Below are 15,849 nucleotides of genomic sequence, written 5' to 3' on the forward strand. Positions count from 1 at the left end.
TATGTATTTTGATCAAGTAAGTCAATGAATATCTGCTTCAAGAAATATTGACAAAATCAAAACTATTCTAAACTAACACAATTAATCGCCAACCCTTGGTCTATGTAAAGCGAAAGAAACTTACAATCAAAAGTGTACTAAATAGCAAAATTATTAGTTTGTGACCATGTAATAACTTCAATCTTAATTTGCCACTAAACAAGCACTTTAGCTTGGCCAGTTTTCGATGAATGCTTACGATATGTTTGTACAACGACTGTGGTGAAGGTTTAAAGTGAGATTTACATGTTATTGTGATTACTGTCCCGACGAAGAGACGAATTATTGACTTAATTTAATATTGAAAAATACATATATTTAACGTTTCCCATAACGTAAAAAAGCATTTTTGTATTTACTAATGGGTAAACCTTTTTTTGTTCTCCGAAAACTTTATGTTAAACTGAAAAAAAATCTTTAAAATGTTTAAACGACCGAAAAATATTGTTTGCTGCGTCACAAAATGTGACTTTATAATAACAAATACTAAGTGTGAACAATATTTTGAGTTTGTCCAAATTTTTGTAGACAAGGACTGGATTCAACTCCCTAGGGAGCTGTTTATATTAACATATTACAACAGAGATGAAGAACATTCAAGAAAAGGTAATATAGAAGTCTAGGCATCTACAGGGCTTATGAACTGTCAATGGCTAGTTTAAGTGGCCACTTTACACACTGTGTAACATTCACCATTCTGCCTATATTTGAACATCTATATTCCTTCAATTCTTTCATCTGTTGATGTTTGTGAACATCAACAGATGAAGAATTGAAGGAACAGTTCATAACACACATTGACAGTTCATAAGCCCTGTAGATGCCTAGACTTCTATATTACCCTTTCTTGAATGTTCTTCATTCTGTTGTAATATGTTAATACTTAGTGTGATCCTAAATTATGATTTTTACAATTTTAAAGGGTTTTTTGTAAGGACACATAAAAAAAAAACACCACATATTAACAATAAGCCATAAAGTGAAAACACAACTATCTAATTTACCAGAAAACTTAATTTATGTCAATTGAATAAATTTGATTAAAAAGTTTTCGTGTTTAAGGATTGCTAGTACTTTTTTTTTGTAATTTTTTTAGTGACATTATTTTTTTCACAATTGTGAATTCTTATTGCATATGTACATAATAACCTGTCAGTAATCAAACTAATTTGTGAATATTTATTATTTTACCGCCGAAAAAAGGCTTGTGAATATTACCGGAAAGCGATACTTTTTAAAAAGAGACACCTTGTGTTTTAAGAACCGTTACTTCCCGAAAAAAACAAAATTACGCTTAGATTCCCCGCTGACATTTCTGATCAATCTTAATCATATTTTCTTCATCCGACATCTCCGAGGAATTATTTTTTATTTAAGCTCTTAAAGCATCTTGATTCTCAAGCATCTCAGAATGTTTTATTTCCTACTCAAATAGAAAAATACCTTGCTAAATCAAAATGCTGACGTTGAGTATGACAAAAGATGCCATCATTAATATAAATCAAGGAAATTATAGAGAAATGTTTTTATTACACGATTTAATGATATTACGCTACATTTTAGCCATTCGTTAATTCTTTAACCCCTAAAAGAGTCATTGACACATTTCTGGTCATGCGGTGACAAGAGGAAATTCCAGCAAAATGCTTGGACGAGGTTTTCATATAATTTTAATTATTTAATACCAAAAACACGTACGACTTTTGCTCAGAAAAATATCTCTTTTGTGGCCCCAAGAGTGTTCAGTGTCTTGGATGAACATATTAAGTTTGTATAAGGAAAGAGACCATTGCAGGAGATTGCTGCATGATATTGCATTGATTATACTATTAGCATGTTATCCAGATGTTTATTGAAATATATTACGTTTATGTTTTAATTTTTATTTTTGCTACTGTTTAATAATGTGCATGCTTCCACTTTCTATTATGTTGTATCCCAACTCAACACAGGGCTCATGGCCTCATAGAGTAAGGGATACGTTTTTTTTTTGTAATATTTTTGTATTTGTATGAATAAGAAAATAAAAAAAAGAATACATAATAGCAATTACCTTCACGAAAATCAACAAATAAAAGCATTGAAGAAATACCAATTTTTCAATATTGGCGGAGTTACGAATTCATTAAAGCGGCCACATAAACAAGCCAATAACAGGTAAAAATCCCTGTAAATACCTAAACTGCAATGTTATTTTCTTATGTTTTATTTCCATTTAAAGTTTTATTATTTTTTTCTTCTTAATGCTAGAGTCAAAAACAAAATAAGTATGTTCATATTTTTTTTTGTACAGTATTATATCTGTACTCTTTTATTTATTGGTTTATTTTATTCAGAATATATTTATGTAACCTTTATTGAGACACAATCCTGAACTACGTAGAACCAAAGTCCTGGGTTGACACGCACTTTAACAACATACATAATATCATCATATATATTTTTTGAATCTTAATAAAAACTAATGTCTGAGCACCCGATGACAAACTGTTATTTAAAAGTTTATCAGCTCAAATATTTGTTAATACTTTATGTTTTTATTCTTATAATGTATAAATATTGTGATAACATGTGAATTTTTTTTAATAAATACTCTTTTTACAAAAAATATACCGAACACCATTTTGAAAAATATTTACATTTTTTTGTCAAAAAATATTTACATTTGAAAGGAAATTGAAAGATAAAATAAGAATTATAAATATTTATTAATACACGAATTTCATTTTTTTTTCTTAAAAATCTTGCCCAGTTTACAGAGGTATCCTGTTCTGAGCCTGGGAAGTTACTTTTTTTATATGTACTAATTTACATTTAAAAAATAAATTCATTAAAATATCTTGCCATTATAAAGGTATTTATCATAACCTGAAAGAATACGCAAATAAAATAAAATAGCTTCATTTTTTGTTATTTTTTTTCTTTTGAATATTATAATCACTGCATGTCAATTAACCTTTAGGAATCTCCACGACCAAAGGAATCTTCATGAAAGAACGATGTCAATTCTTTATTTAACTTAACGACACTACGAATTTTTCTATTAGTTTAAAAAAATAATCTTTTACTAAAATATGATAAAGAAAAAAACATATTCTTACAAAAAATACGTTATTTTGAAACCGCAAATTAAAAATAGTAATTGTTTTATTATGCGAGAATAATAAATATCTAATGGAATAAAATAACATAGATTGTCCAATTTGATAACATTTTCAGTCGTTATCAAACTCACAGGATGTTAGTGATTAATTAACAGGAAGGCTAAAATAAAGCGGAAATAGGCCAATGGGAACAGTCTGACTCAGACGGATATCAATTTTCTTACTTTAGCTCTATTGAGCTTATTATTACTGTTGAGCAGTTTGGTATTGAATAATTTGGGCTTATTTAATATATAATTGGTAAGATAACATGAAGTAAATTGAAGTCTTGTTATTAATTATAAAAGCGGTAATTAGTAAGGGAGTTTCAAATAAGCTTTTGAATGTTGAATTTATTTGACCTCTTACTAAAGTTACACACAATATTAAAATTTTCCGTTGTCGTAATTTCTCTTATCTTGTTTCTTCGTATTATTTTTAATTTAATTTTTGTTATTTTATTTTGTTTTTACAGTTTTGAGTTTAAATATCAAAGAAATTTAAACACCACGAGATATCATTTTATTTGTATGCATTTTATGTATTAGAAAATTTATTTACTAACCCTTGCGGATTATAACATCACTGTGTTATTAGTCTCTTCTCTCTGTTTTTTTTAACGCTATCGGGTTTAATTCCTGACATGGTTGATATAAAATACATATTTCAAAAGGTATTTTCATACTAGAATATTTAATAGTTCCTCGAAGCGTTCTTGAAGTTCTTGAAGCGTAAAACTAATCTTCTTACCTTCATGTAATAAAAATGATCGAGAAGCGCTGCGGTTGGAGTCAATTCAGTTCTATATGCACCATTAGGTGCGAAAGGGGTACGACGATGGAGATGAGTCTTTTTTAAAACTCTTTACACTATTGTATTTAAAAAATAAATTTATATATTATTATTCGTATAAACATGCTTATTCTGATCTTTCCGGCTGTTAATTTTTATCTGTTATTCATTGTTTTTATAAAAATAAATAATAATAATATTAAGTCAGTATAAATATAATCTTTACCAACAAGCTACAAAAAGTGCTTGGTGGGATTTTAGTTTTAGTAAAAATATAACAAGTGAATTTTTTTTAAATTGTAAAAATGTATAATTATGCTATTAAATAAATACAATAAAATAAAAATTGTCTGAGCACCCGATGGCAAACCGTAAGTTTATCGTGAATGAAGACAAACATTGTTAACATACATGTAACTTTTTCTTCTAAAACTTTAATTGTATTTTCCATGTTTATTTTTTAAATAAAGACTAATTATACTATGTTTTGAAAAAAAAAAGTTATTTTTAAAGAAAAACTATTAAAAAAAAAAAATATATTGTACATCAACGATATACCACGTTACATCAACAGGGGTTTCTTATAATTTATGTAACAGAAATTATCATTTTTGTAATTCAAACACAGTTTTGAAAGTAATACCTTACTAAATCCAAACAGTAAGGGGCAAGTTATGTACCTTTGGATGGGTGAACCTTTGGATAATCATTATATTATATATGGTAACATATTGGATAAGAAAAACTCCCCAAAAATAAATTAGGATTACATTTTTATCAGATGGCATCACGTCTGTCTTGTCATTACTCATAAAACGTGTTTGTTATTGTAAATGGAATTTATTTGCAACAAAAAGTAAGTTTTCATGCGAAATTTGCTACTTTTTTTACCAAATGATAAAGTTTGGTTTTTACTATTAGAGTATTTCGTACGTGTTGTTGAAAGTTTTCTTTATTTATAATAATAATAATAATACTTTATAGTTTTATTCCACTTTAATTTGTAATTTTTTTACAAGTGACCGGGTTTCGTCGTGACCGACATCGTCAGACAGAAAAAAATATAAATAAAAGTGGAATAAAACTATACAGTATTTTTTTTATTATAATTAAAATGCAGTTACACCAAGAAATGTCAGTAGAAAAACTCAATTTTCTTTATTTATTGAAGCATGTGTTTGTAACACTTTTTACCTTAAATTTAAATGACTGATTAAATTTAAGTGTTAGATTTTAAGTGTAAATACATATATATACAATAAAGATTTATTGCACAGATTAAAATATGGGAAGAGCATTAGAGTAATGGCAGACAAATGGAAGATTTCCAAATCAACCGATGTAATTATGTTAAAAATGCACATAATATACGCCCAAATTGCGCAATAAATAAAGTTTTTAGCCATGAAGATGAAGAATAGCTTCGCAATTATCTGGTTAAAGCAGCTTACTTCATTTTTGATTGAACACTAGAACTGTGAGAAAAATTGTATTTGAATTTGCCGTTTCAAAAAAAAGAGTGTCCCTCCATCTTGGATTCGTGATGAGAAAACTGGACTGGCTCTAATATTGTGGGTAGAGTTAGAGTCTACAAATACACTCATAGATGTGTACCTGTGGACAAAAATGTGCCTTTTGACAAAATGAGAGCCATTTCCAGAATTTTAAAAAATTGTGAGCAATAAAACATAATATAGGCAATAAAATAATACATTTGAAAAATAATACAAAATGTATCTTTATCTGTCTACTTAACAGAAAAAACAACAAACACGAAAAAAAAACTATAATTGTCCAAAGGTTCACTACTTGCCCCTACAAGTTTTAAGTTCTGTGAAATCTAATAAAGTATATTATTGTCTTTACAGATGTTCTCCAACTCTATTAAAATATTAGTTTTGACGAGTCTTTGCTGAGATCTACTGTTATGGTTTGGACATTGTATTCCTGTTGAAAAGATTTCTATGCTTACCCATGATATCTACCACACGGAGAGTGTCCACAATAGGCTCCATGATTTCTTCGGGGATGTGGGTGAGCTTATTATTCTGTAGGTTAAGAGTCTCCAAAGAGTTCAAGTTCTCAAATCCCATGGCTGGAAGAACCTTGATACTGTAAAAAAAAAATGTTGTCATTCAAAAATATTACAGAAAAACAGTAAAAAGTTATTTATTTATTAGTAATTACAGCTCCTTCCCATCGAAACAGCTACAAGTCAAAAGTATACCATTTTGAGTTATATAAAAGGGAAATATCACGTTAAACTAATATCGATAGTAATATATAAAATGGATATTTAAATATTAACTGTATTTTCAAAATCAATATAGATATTGTGGAGAAATGTTTTCATACAAAACTTTAAAAAATAAATAATTAAAAAAATATGTCACTAAAGAAACGGACATTTTTGGCATTCATAATTGAACGTAGTGATGCAGAAAGCAGCCAGTCCACAATTAAAAAAAAAAAAGATATTGGTGCTATCGAGTGTGGTAAGGTCGATTTTATGTTCTGCTAAAAACAGCCAGACCGCGTTGATAAAAATAACTGTTAAAATGACAAGCGCCGTGGCGCAGTTAGTTAGATGGCTAACTGCGAAACTGGCGTAGCGGGTTCGATTCTCGCCAATTGCAAGAAAAAAATCCAAGAAAGATTTTTTTCTCAATCGGTCTGGGTGTTGTGGTGTATTTTTCACTACCTACTTCCATCTATCCCACCTGCTGAAAAGCCTCTAAATAAAGGCATAGCGGGTTATTCCTTTAAAATAAAAATAAAAAATCTTTTTTGAAAATAATGTCGATCTCAAAAACGGCATTTTTCAATTTGCAGAAAACACCCACAACACTACAAAAAATCGTAAAAAAGGTAGTTTAAAATCATTAAATCTGGTCAAATTCAAAATAAGATTTTTGTTTGTAATCAAAAAAAGGCTAACGTGTTTATTGTTTGTTTATCATTTGTCAAAGTTAAAAACATTTCAACTGTTGTGTAAATTTGATTATTCACACTTTTCATAAAAGTGCTATTATCTCAGTTTCACTTTTCTATGGCTGACTGATTTCTGCATAACTACGTTCAATTGTAATGTCAAGATTAGTGACGATGTTCTATAAAAAATAAGGAAGGTTAGGAACAATATTCAAAATTAACATGAATCGTGACGTGGCCAATGCAATGACCGTTTTTGATGAGAGTGATGCTTCCGAAAAAACTTAAAACCTAATTTTTCTCTGAATCATTTGAATAAATCCGGGGCATATGATAACGAAGTAAATTCTTCTTCTTTGTCTTCTTATCGACCCGACAATCTGTTCTATTTAGACTACTAAGTCTCCCGTCATGAGGCCCAACTATCCTACCAACGCTTAGGCGGTCTTCCAGGTGGGCACCGTCCGGAAGGCAATTCTTTTTCTTTGGCTTCTATGGACACCAGTCTATCGCTGCTCATACTATTTACATATGTGGTCTCTCCAGAATCTTCTTCGGGATGTGCTTCATTGTAATGTATCTTAGATTTTACACGTTTCCCGTTTAAAGTCATTTTTGACCCGGTTGCGCAGAGCGTTTCTGATAATCGATCTGAGGACCATCATATAAAAATCTGAAAACTCTTATATTATATGAAATATTTTTTTATTGAAATAATTAAATTCATATTCATACAATTACTTTATAAAGCGTCCCTACATTACAAAAATAGCGCTATCATAATAATAATAATATTTTGAGTTTGTCTAAATGCTTGTAGACAAAAACTGGATTTCATCTCCTAGGGAGTTATTAAGATTACAGCTTACATCAGAGATGGAAAATATTTAAGAGAAGGAAATATGTAAGTCCAAGCATTTACAGGGCTTATAAACTGTCATTGGCTGGTTTCAGTGGACATTTTACACACCGTGCAGAATTCACCATTCTGCCAATGTTTTATCATCCACATTTCCAAATTCTAAATAAATCCGTAGGTAAGAAATCTGGCCTATAAACAAGCATTTGGACATACTCAAAACATTCTTCATGAAATAACAAATAACAAATTTTCATAAAAAAACAAATAATAAATTTTCTGGCGTATCGTTAGTTAAAATAATAAAGATCCAATTAGGAATACTACTTGATGTCGCTAATGACTTTCTAATAATTTTCAAAGTGTTTTTTCTTTTCTTAATCCTCTTCCTTAATATCTTCAACCTTTGATCTTGTGGACATAGCCGTTACTGATACAATTGTGATAAATATCGTACAGAGTTAACAGATAACAAATTAATACTCTTCATCTAAACTAATCTACGGATACGAAATATGGCACTTTATTTAAAATAACATAAATATTTATTTATTAATATAGTTGTTATACAAAATGATACTTGACTTTTTTTTCTATTGCAATCTATTTTTATGTATTGAGTCAATGTTATAACTAACTTTACAAAAAAGACACTAGCTCTTGTGCTTGGAGAGTGACTTACACTGTTATTGTTATTTAGTAATTTGAAGTTATATAAACTCGAATATACATGAGAAAAAAAATTGTAAAAAAAATAAAAAGAAAATCAGAAAATAATAATAGAGTAAGATCCATTAAAATAGAATTATGCCTTTACTCGGATTCAAAAAATTACTTTAAATTTACTAAGGATTTATTTAGTGATATCTATATTAGTTTTTAATTCATAGGGGAGATCATAATATTTTTTTAATCCTTTGAAAAAAAAACTATTTTGACTTGTGTGGAATTTTGATATTATTTTCGTATCCAAGTGTCTTTTTCATCTCATAAATAAAATCGTAAATTTTTTCTTTTAAAAAAAAAATTAAATTGCTAAGGACATGTAAAAAAGAAAGAATATCTCGCTTTACGTAAATAAACAGATGTACTTTAATATTTTATAGTGAAAAAATCAAATATGCATAATCGAAATTGAAAAATTAAAATTTGTACATTGGTACAAAAAACATTGCATATCTTGATCATTTTTGCTAAATGAAGGCAACATGATCAGTTTTACGCTTACAGGACTATGAAATATTCTATTGTATAAACATCCTTGAAAATATTTGATGTCATTAAGAGTGTTGTCTCTGTGCCAGTTCTAACCATTTGTCGAGGAATCAAATCACTATTGGACAAGGTAATTATGAGTTATATATTATGTTTTAAAGTTGGTAGCGCGTCTGCCTAATATGCAAAAGGTCTCGAGTTGGATTCCGGACATAGTTGACATGAAACATTTATTTGAAAAGGTCCACTAGAATATTTCATAGTCCATGTACTGGCACCTGAAGCCTAAGACGGATCATCTTACCCTTATGTAACAGAAATGATCAAGATACATAATTGGTGTATCAATGCAGTGCCCTATGCACTATTAGCTACGGAAAAGGAATGATGATGATATATATATATATTATGTACGTTATTCCTCAACGATAAGGGTGTAAAAAATATACATAATTGTCCCTAAGTGAATCAAAATTATCATAACAATATTTTAAGTATGTCAAAATGCTAGCAGACTGGCAGTGGGTAAATTGGTTCAGCCGGATGAATCTCACCCACATGATAAAGGTTTAAGCTTTTTTACTTCACAAAGTCAACACATGGAAGAGTTGAGGAAATGTGGATGTTATACGGTGTGTGGCCACTTAAACCAGCCAATGATAGGTCATAAGTCATGTAAATGCCTAAAATCCCATATCCCCTTCTCAAAAATGTTTTCCTTCCCTGTTGCTACAAATTCAAAATTATTATGTTTCGTAGATGTATACGTTCAGAAATACCTTCCACAAATCAAAATAATTACACGGTAAAGAAATGTTTCGTTCTTTACCATAAAAAAATATTACCTTTGATTAATGGAAGCTGTTAATAATTAATCAACATTCACGATTTACTGGGGGACAATACAGGAACATACGCTTTGCATGTTGTTTCAAAGCCATTACAAAACAGACGCTTAAATTGTAATGGAATCGGAAAACAATTTAAACCGCGGAAGTTTTCCATTGAAGGGAGGAATATTCATCCGTGAAAATAACAATAGATATAAAAGGTATACACGTTAATTAAAAGAATATGAATTCTTTGTTTTAAATGTTATATTGTAAATACAAAATTGTTGAACGGACTCTCATATAAAGAAACATATTATTATATTAAGTAAATTGTTGTATATTGATCTGTGGTAAAAATTGTATTGGTCAGCCTCGTGGTGATTAGGACGTTTGTCTACCATGTAAGAGGTCTCGGGTTCAGTTCCCGACATGGTTGGTATGAAATATTTATTAAAAAGGGTGTTTTTTTAGCCATCTTAAGTTTGCATCTGTTGTTTGGAATCCTCAATATACAATTTATATATATAACTAGATAGAATACAGAATAGGTTCTTTAAACTTTTGGATCGTAAATCTCTTATATATTTTGACTCGTATAAAGACTCTTCTTCCATCATAGTTTAACTTCCCTTACTAAACGTAGAAGCATTTTTGAAGGTAAAAATAGGAAGGGCATATATTTGTAAAATTAGGAGGGAAGAAATAAAATAAAATAAATAAATGACACGTAAAACGTCCTGTTACCATAACCAGCTATTTTTACACACTGATAAATCTTTCGTTATTTCGTTCACTAGAAACATAAATAAAATTATTTTCTAATATGAAGTTAACGGTATTTGTCTTGTCCGGAAAAACGAGCTGAGAGATTTAAGTGTGATTATAGATGAAAAACTCTTATTTGATTCCCATATTCAGGCGTCTATAATTATGGCTTACATTATAACATTACATTACGCCTTATGGCTTACAGAAATCTGGGCTTTATAACACGCACCACTCAACGATTCAAAACAACCGCATCCCTCAAAATCTTATATAATGCACACGTTGGCAGCCATCTTGAGTTTGCATCTGTTGTTTGGAATCCTCGATATACAATTTATATATCACAACTAAATAGAATACAGAATAGATTCCTTAAACTTCTGGATCGTAAATCTCTTACATATTTTGACTCGTATGAAGACTCTTCTTCCTTTCATAGTTTAACTTCCCTTACTAAACGTAGAAGCATTTCCGATCTGTCTTTCCTCTTCAAAATTTTAAACAATTTTATCGATAGTCCATATCTCTCAATTAATTTTCCCGTAAAGTCAACACACGTTCATTTTTTTATAATTCATTGTTCAAAAAAATATATTTTCAAAACTCGTTTGTTTATCGTAGTTGTTCCAAATTTAATTTACTTTGTCCCCAATTAGATAGTTTTAATACAAAATTTTTAGACTTAAAAAACAAACTTTTTGAAACACTGTAAAATGAAACATTTGTCAGTGCGTAAACGGTTTATGTTCCTTTCAATATGTTTATTTTATTATGATATAAAAATTTTGAATTGGTAATCTATATTATGAAAATTCCTCTCCTCCACTCTATTTCCTCATCCCTTAACCTTCTTACGAGCTCTTTTTTTTTCTCATGTCTTATATAATTTATTATTTTTCTCTTTACTGTGTAACATGTTCTCTCATTATATCTGTGAAAAACTTTAGCTGGATGTTTGTACTATTTTTTTATATTTTGTATTCTTATGTAACAACTGTTGTTTTTCCTTAATAAATAAAAATAAAAATAGTCCCTGGACTGGTAGGTACTTGAAGCGTAAGACATCATCTTACCTTCATGAAACAAAAATGATCAAGATACGCTGCGATTAGCGTACCAATGTAGTGTCCTATGCACCATTAGGCGCGAAGAAGGAATGATGATGATGACGATGTGGTAAAAAATTGTACATGTTCAAATTTCTTAAGTCGTTTTTCTCAGTTTAACGCATTTGTGACTTGTGGGCACTTTTGACATATGGGTGAAATTTTTACCCCTTTTAATATTTTTCTAGAGAAATCGCCTTTTTTATTTGGATGCATTTAATCATTTCAATTCAAGTATTTTGATTTACAAACATGAACATATATTAAAGTTAGAAATGTATATTGCAACGTGAGTATATTGACAGATTGCAATGGTATTTTCGGTTGATAATTTATTTATTTTATTTTATTTATTATGGTTCTCAAACAAAAAACAATACATACGACATTGGTATGATAATCACAATTTGTTATGTTTAGATATTATTCATAAAATATTTTTAAACACAATAAACGCAAATAAGTCCAAAAAAAGTTGATAATTACATATATATTTTTTAAAAATTGACTAGCTAAATTAAATTCAAATAAAATTCTGAAAGTTATGACGCTAAATTAAACTAACAGTATATTACAAATTATTTTACCTAACTAACACAAGGGACTGTGTAATTTAATACATTGCGTTACAGTTCGTTTATAATTATTTAATGTATTGCTAAAGATATCAATATTAGCATTACGCATATTAGCATTTAATGTATTGCTAAAGATCGGGTTGTGGTCCTGTGGCTAGTGTCTCGGACTCACGGACCAAAGGTCTGTGGTTCGAATCCCACTCTACCCCAACTTGATTCCATTTTCTAATAGTGAGTTATTTACAACTCGTTGAAAATGGCCCTCAAAATTAAATATTTGGGTAAATCATAAGAACGCAAATATTTCTTTTTAAAAAAAAAAAAAAAAAATACTGTCTACAAAATTATATAATCTTACCATACGTGATAATGCATGAAAATGAGCCATGTTATTATTGACTGAGGACATTCAGGGGTACATTTTCAAAACGAAATGCAGAATCAATATTACAATAAATTATTTTATAAAGATACATCATGTCTAAAATATGTCTCCTAAATTCCAACTTTTCTAGACCAAAATGTTCTAGCCGCTGACCATAAGACTGCAGGGTACATTATAATATAAATATAAATACATTGGAGCTCTCTTTTTTTTAAGACGACTAGCATGGACATTTTCCTGCCTGAACATTGGCTTGCATGCTTTTATCTTGGAAAAAGCCTTTGAATTGATAAGTAGGTACCTAAGTACTTATTTTTAAAAATGTCAAACTTGGCTCTTCTCACCAAAAGGGGTGCACTTTATTCATGAATGTGAGTTTTTTTTTAATGCATGTTAAATGTAAATGTCAGTAAATATTATTTGAGTATCACCAAAAAAGAAATAAATGGGATGAAATTATAAGAAATGTAAGGAAATATTCTGATTGAGATCCATAAAAAGCTAATGTTTGTAAACTTTAAAAAAACAAACTTTTTTAAACCCAACATATTTCCATACTTTTTGTAAATGCATTATCCTCAAATGCAACCCTGGTAGATCGATGAATAAAACATTTACGCTCCTTACTTATTTTAACATATTAGATTGAAGATTTTAATATCTACGAACGCCCACAGCGTAAAGATCCATATTTCTATGAAAACCGAATGTAAATCGGTTAAGCCGTTTAGGAGGAGTTCAGTGACATCACACGTGCAGAGGAATTGTATATTTAAAAATATACAAGATACGCACAAAAGTAAACTAAAGTATACAAGTAATACATAAAAGAAAAATATGCATTTGAAAATAGGTGATTATTTAAGTACACATAAAGATAGCTGAACATAACTGAATGTGGACTAAAACCGGTTCGTGATGTTTACAAATAGTCTCGATCGCTTCTTTTATTGATCAAGTTTGGTGACTCAGTCTCCCTAAGCTTACCGGCTCGAACGAGAACTTATGCTTCGTTTCTATGTGGTGATCGGCCAAAACCGATTTTTTCGGGGTAGCCAAACCTGAAAATAACATCATCAATCCTGATGATGATTGCTGTAATGCGATCCGAGGCGTCCAAAAAGGGTGCGAATATAATAACCCAGGAAAACTCATTGTGCGTAATATTTAAAAATATTAAAAAATCTCCACTCCATTTCAGATAAGTTCCATAGCAATATATAAACCCGTGCAGGTAAAATAAACAAACTGATAAAATGGTAAAACGTTTGTATTCAACGTTTTTACTCTATGAGATTTTAGACTATTTTTTTTTGCTAATTTTATAAAATATTTTAATTAACATGGATATTTAATACACAAAGAACCAGGAAAAAAGAATGATGGATTTTACTGATTACAGAAAAGTAACTTAAGCAATGAGCTCACTTAATCTTAAGCTATTTCAACCACCTAGATCATTTGACTCTTTATTAGTCATATTCACATCTGCCTATTAACTCTCCCTTCCCGGTGATTTGCCGCTATTACATGTTGCATTTAATAACTTATAAATACTTTTTATTCTTAGTTTCGGTATCCCTCCATTTATGTTTCGGTTAAAACATTTTTCATAAAATAATTAACACTAATTAGGAGCAGAAAAAGCATTTTATCGCAAATCGGAGTTTACCAATGTGTCGCATATCTCGTAGTATGAAGCAAAAGAGTACCTAATATATATATTTATATATATATATATAAAATTGTCTCACACACTCTTTACGTCCACTCTCCATACATTCTACTACTCTACAGGTATATTCAGGCAGGTACTCGTTTTAGAAGGTTGTATTTGATATTTTTCTGATATTTTCATATTTTGTTAACTACAGTTTTATTTCAAGTTTTAGTTCTTCGTCTACAATTACATCACTGGCTAATTTATTTAAAAAAATTAAGAATTCTAGTTTAAAGAGTTCAGTTATATTTAATTGCTTAGTTTTTTAGTTGTTGTTAGATAAAAGAGGTCATATATTAACATTAATATTTTATTTGGCTGTCTTCCATCTATATTTAAAAATATTTGTAATATATAAAGACTGTTGACTTAATGCATTCTGTCAGTAAAGCCTCGTTATAAAATATAGCCATACATGTATTTGTACTGTGGATAAAATACCTTTAGGTTGTTTTGTATATAAAATGAAACGCTGTTAAACTTTTCGCAGAAGAGATTATTTATCACAATTCTGCATCACGACTCCGCGGTACATTTCTTCAGGAGGAGTTTTATCTCAGTCTTATTATTTAGAATCAGTGTTCCCGGGTGGTATATTATTCCCCTCTTTTTTTACCATCTCCCGTTTAATACGAAAAGTTTTTAGTGGTTGACTTCCTGCGCGAAAAGTTCTCTCTCACACAGCCGTTTATATTGGGGGATCTTGCTAGGGTTGTAAATTTATCTAACAAAAGGCCAGTTAGTTTGCCCACGTAGGGATATTAATATTGGATGCACGTTCAAATCGTAACTGTGCCCCGGGCAGAGCTAGCCGCAGCAATAATGTCAGGAATACAGTAATTAATATTTAAATGTAATTTACTTTCTTCAACAAAAACTTATGATTTTGATTAAATGCTAAAATATTCAAAGAATTTGCCCCACTAATAAAATCATTTCATGTTTTTTAAATATTTTTTTTAGTTTCAGTGCTGCAGAATAGCGTTTATTTAATATTTTAAAAAACATATTACAATTTTTTATCCACGAAGTCTTTTCGGCGGGACACACTTTTTTATGACAGGTTTATTTTACATTATTTTATTAATATTATACAAATTTATTTATTAAAAGGCACTATAAAGTATTTAGAAGAAATGTCTTTAGATCCTTTTTTTTTTGAAGATTTTTTATGTCAATGATGGTTTGTGGGAGATCATTGAACAACCTTAGAATAACGCAATTTAATCGTCGTTCTCCAAAGTAATTTGTAATTCAAGGAACGACAAGGGAATCCTTAGTTTTTAATCTAGTGTTGTGAGTGTGGGAAACTTATTTTAAAAGCGTACGTAAGCTTGTGAAATATTTTATATACATTTACGTGGACAGTAGTAAACTTTTCTAAATATGCATTTTATTTGATTGTCACTATATTTTTAACATACTTATGTATAAAAGAAATGTATGGAATCGGAAGAAAATGATGCGTGGTTGAAACTGG

At 29.5% G+C, this 15,849-nt stretch overlaps 1 protein-coding gene across 2 annotated transcripts in view; it reads right to left on the bottom strand.

The window, feature by feature from the left end:
• Positions 1 to 15,849, bottom strand: part of LOC148274497 (uncharacterized) — a 250,939-nt gene that overhangs the window by 6,650 nt on the left and 228,440 nt on the right. For both annotated transcript variants that reach the window (XM_088237034.1, XM_088237033.1), the window contains exon 8: positions 5,947 to 6,086. In XM_088237034.1, the coding sequence (XP_088093160.1) occupies positions 5,947 to 6,086 (140 nt within the window). The remainder of the gene's footprint in view (positions 1 to 5,946; positions 6,087 to 15,849) is intronic.

The sequence above is a fragment of the Micrasema longulum genome, unplaced genomic scaffold (genome assembly GCF_059751315.1).
Source record: "Micrasema longulum isolate JH-2025_06_02 unplaced genomic scaffold, ASM5975131v1 h1tg001639l, whole genome shotgun sequence".
Taxonomy (NCBI): domain Eukaryota; kingdom Metazoa; phylum Arthropoda; class Insecta; order Trichoptera; family Brachycentridae; genus Micrasema; species Micrasema longulum.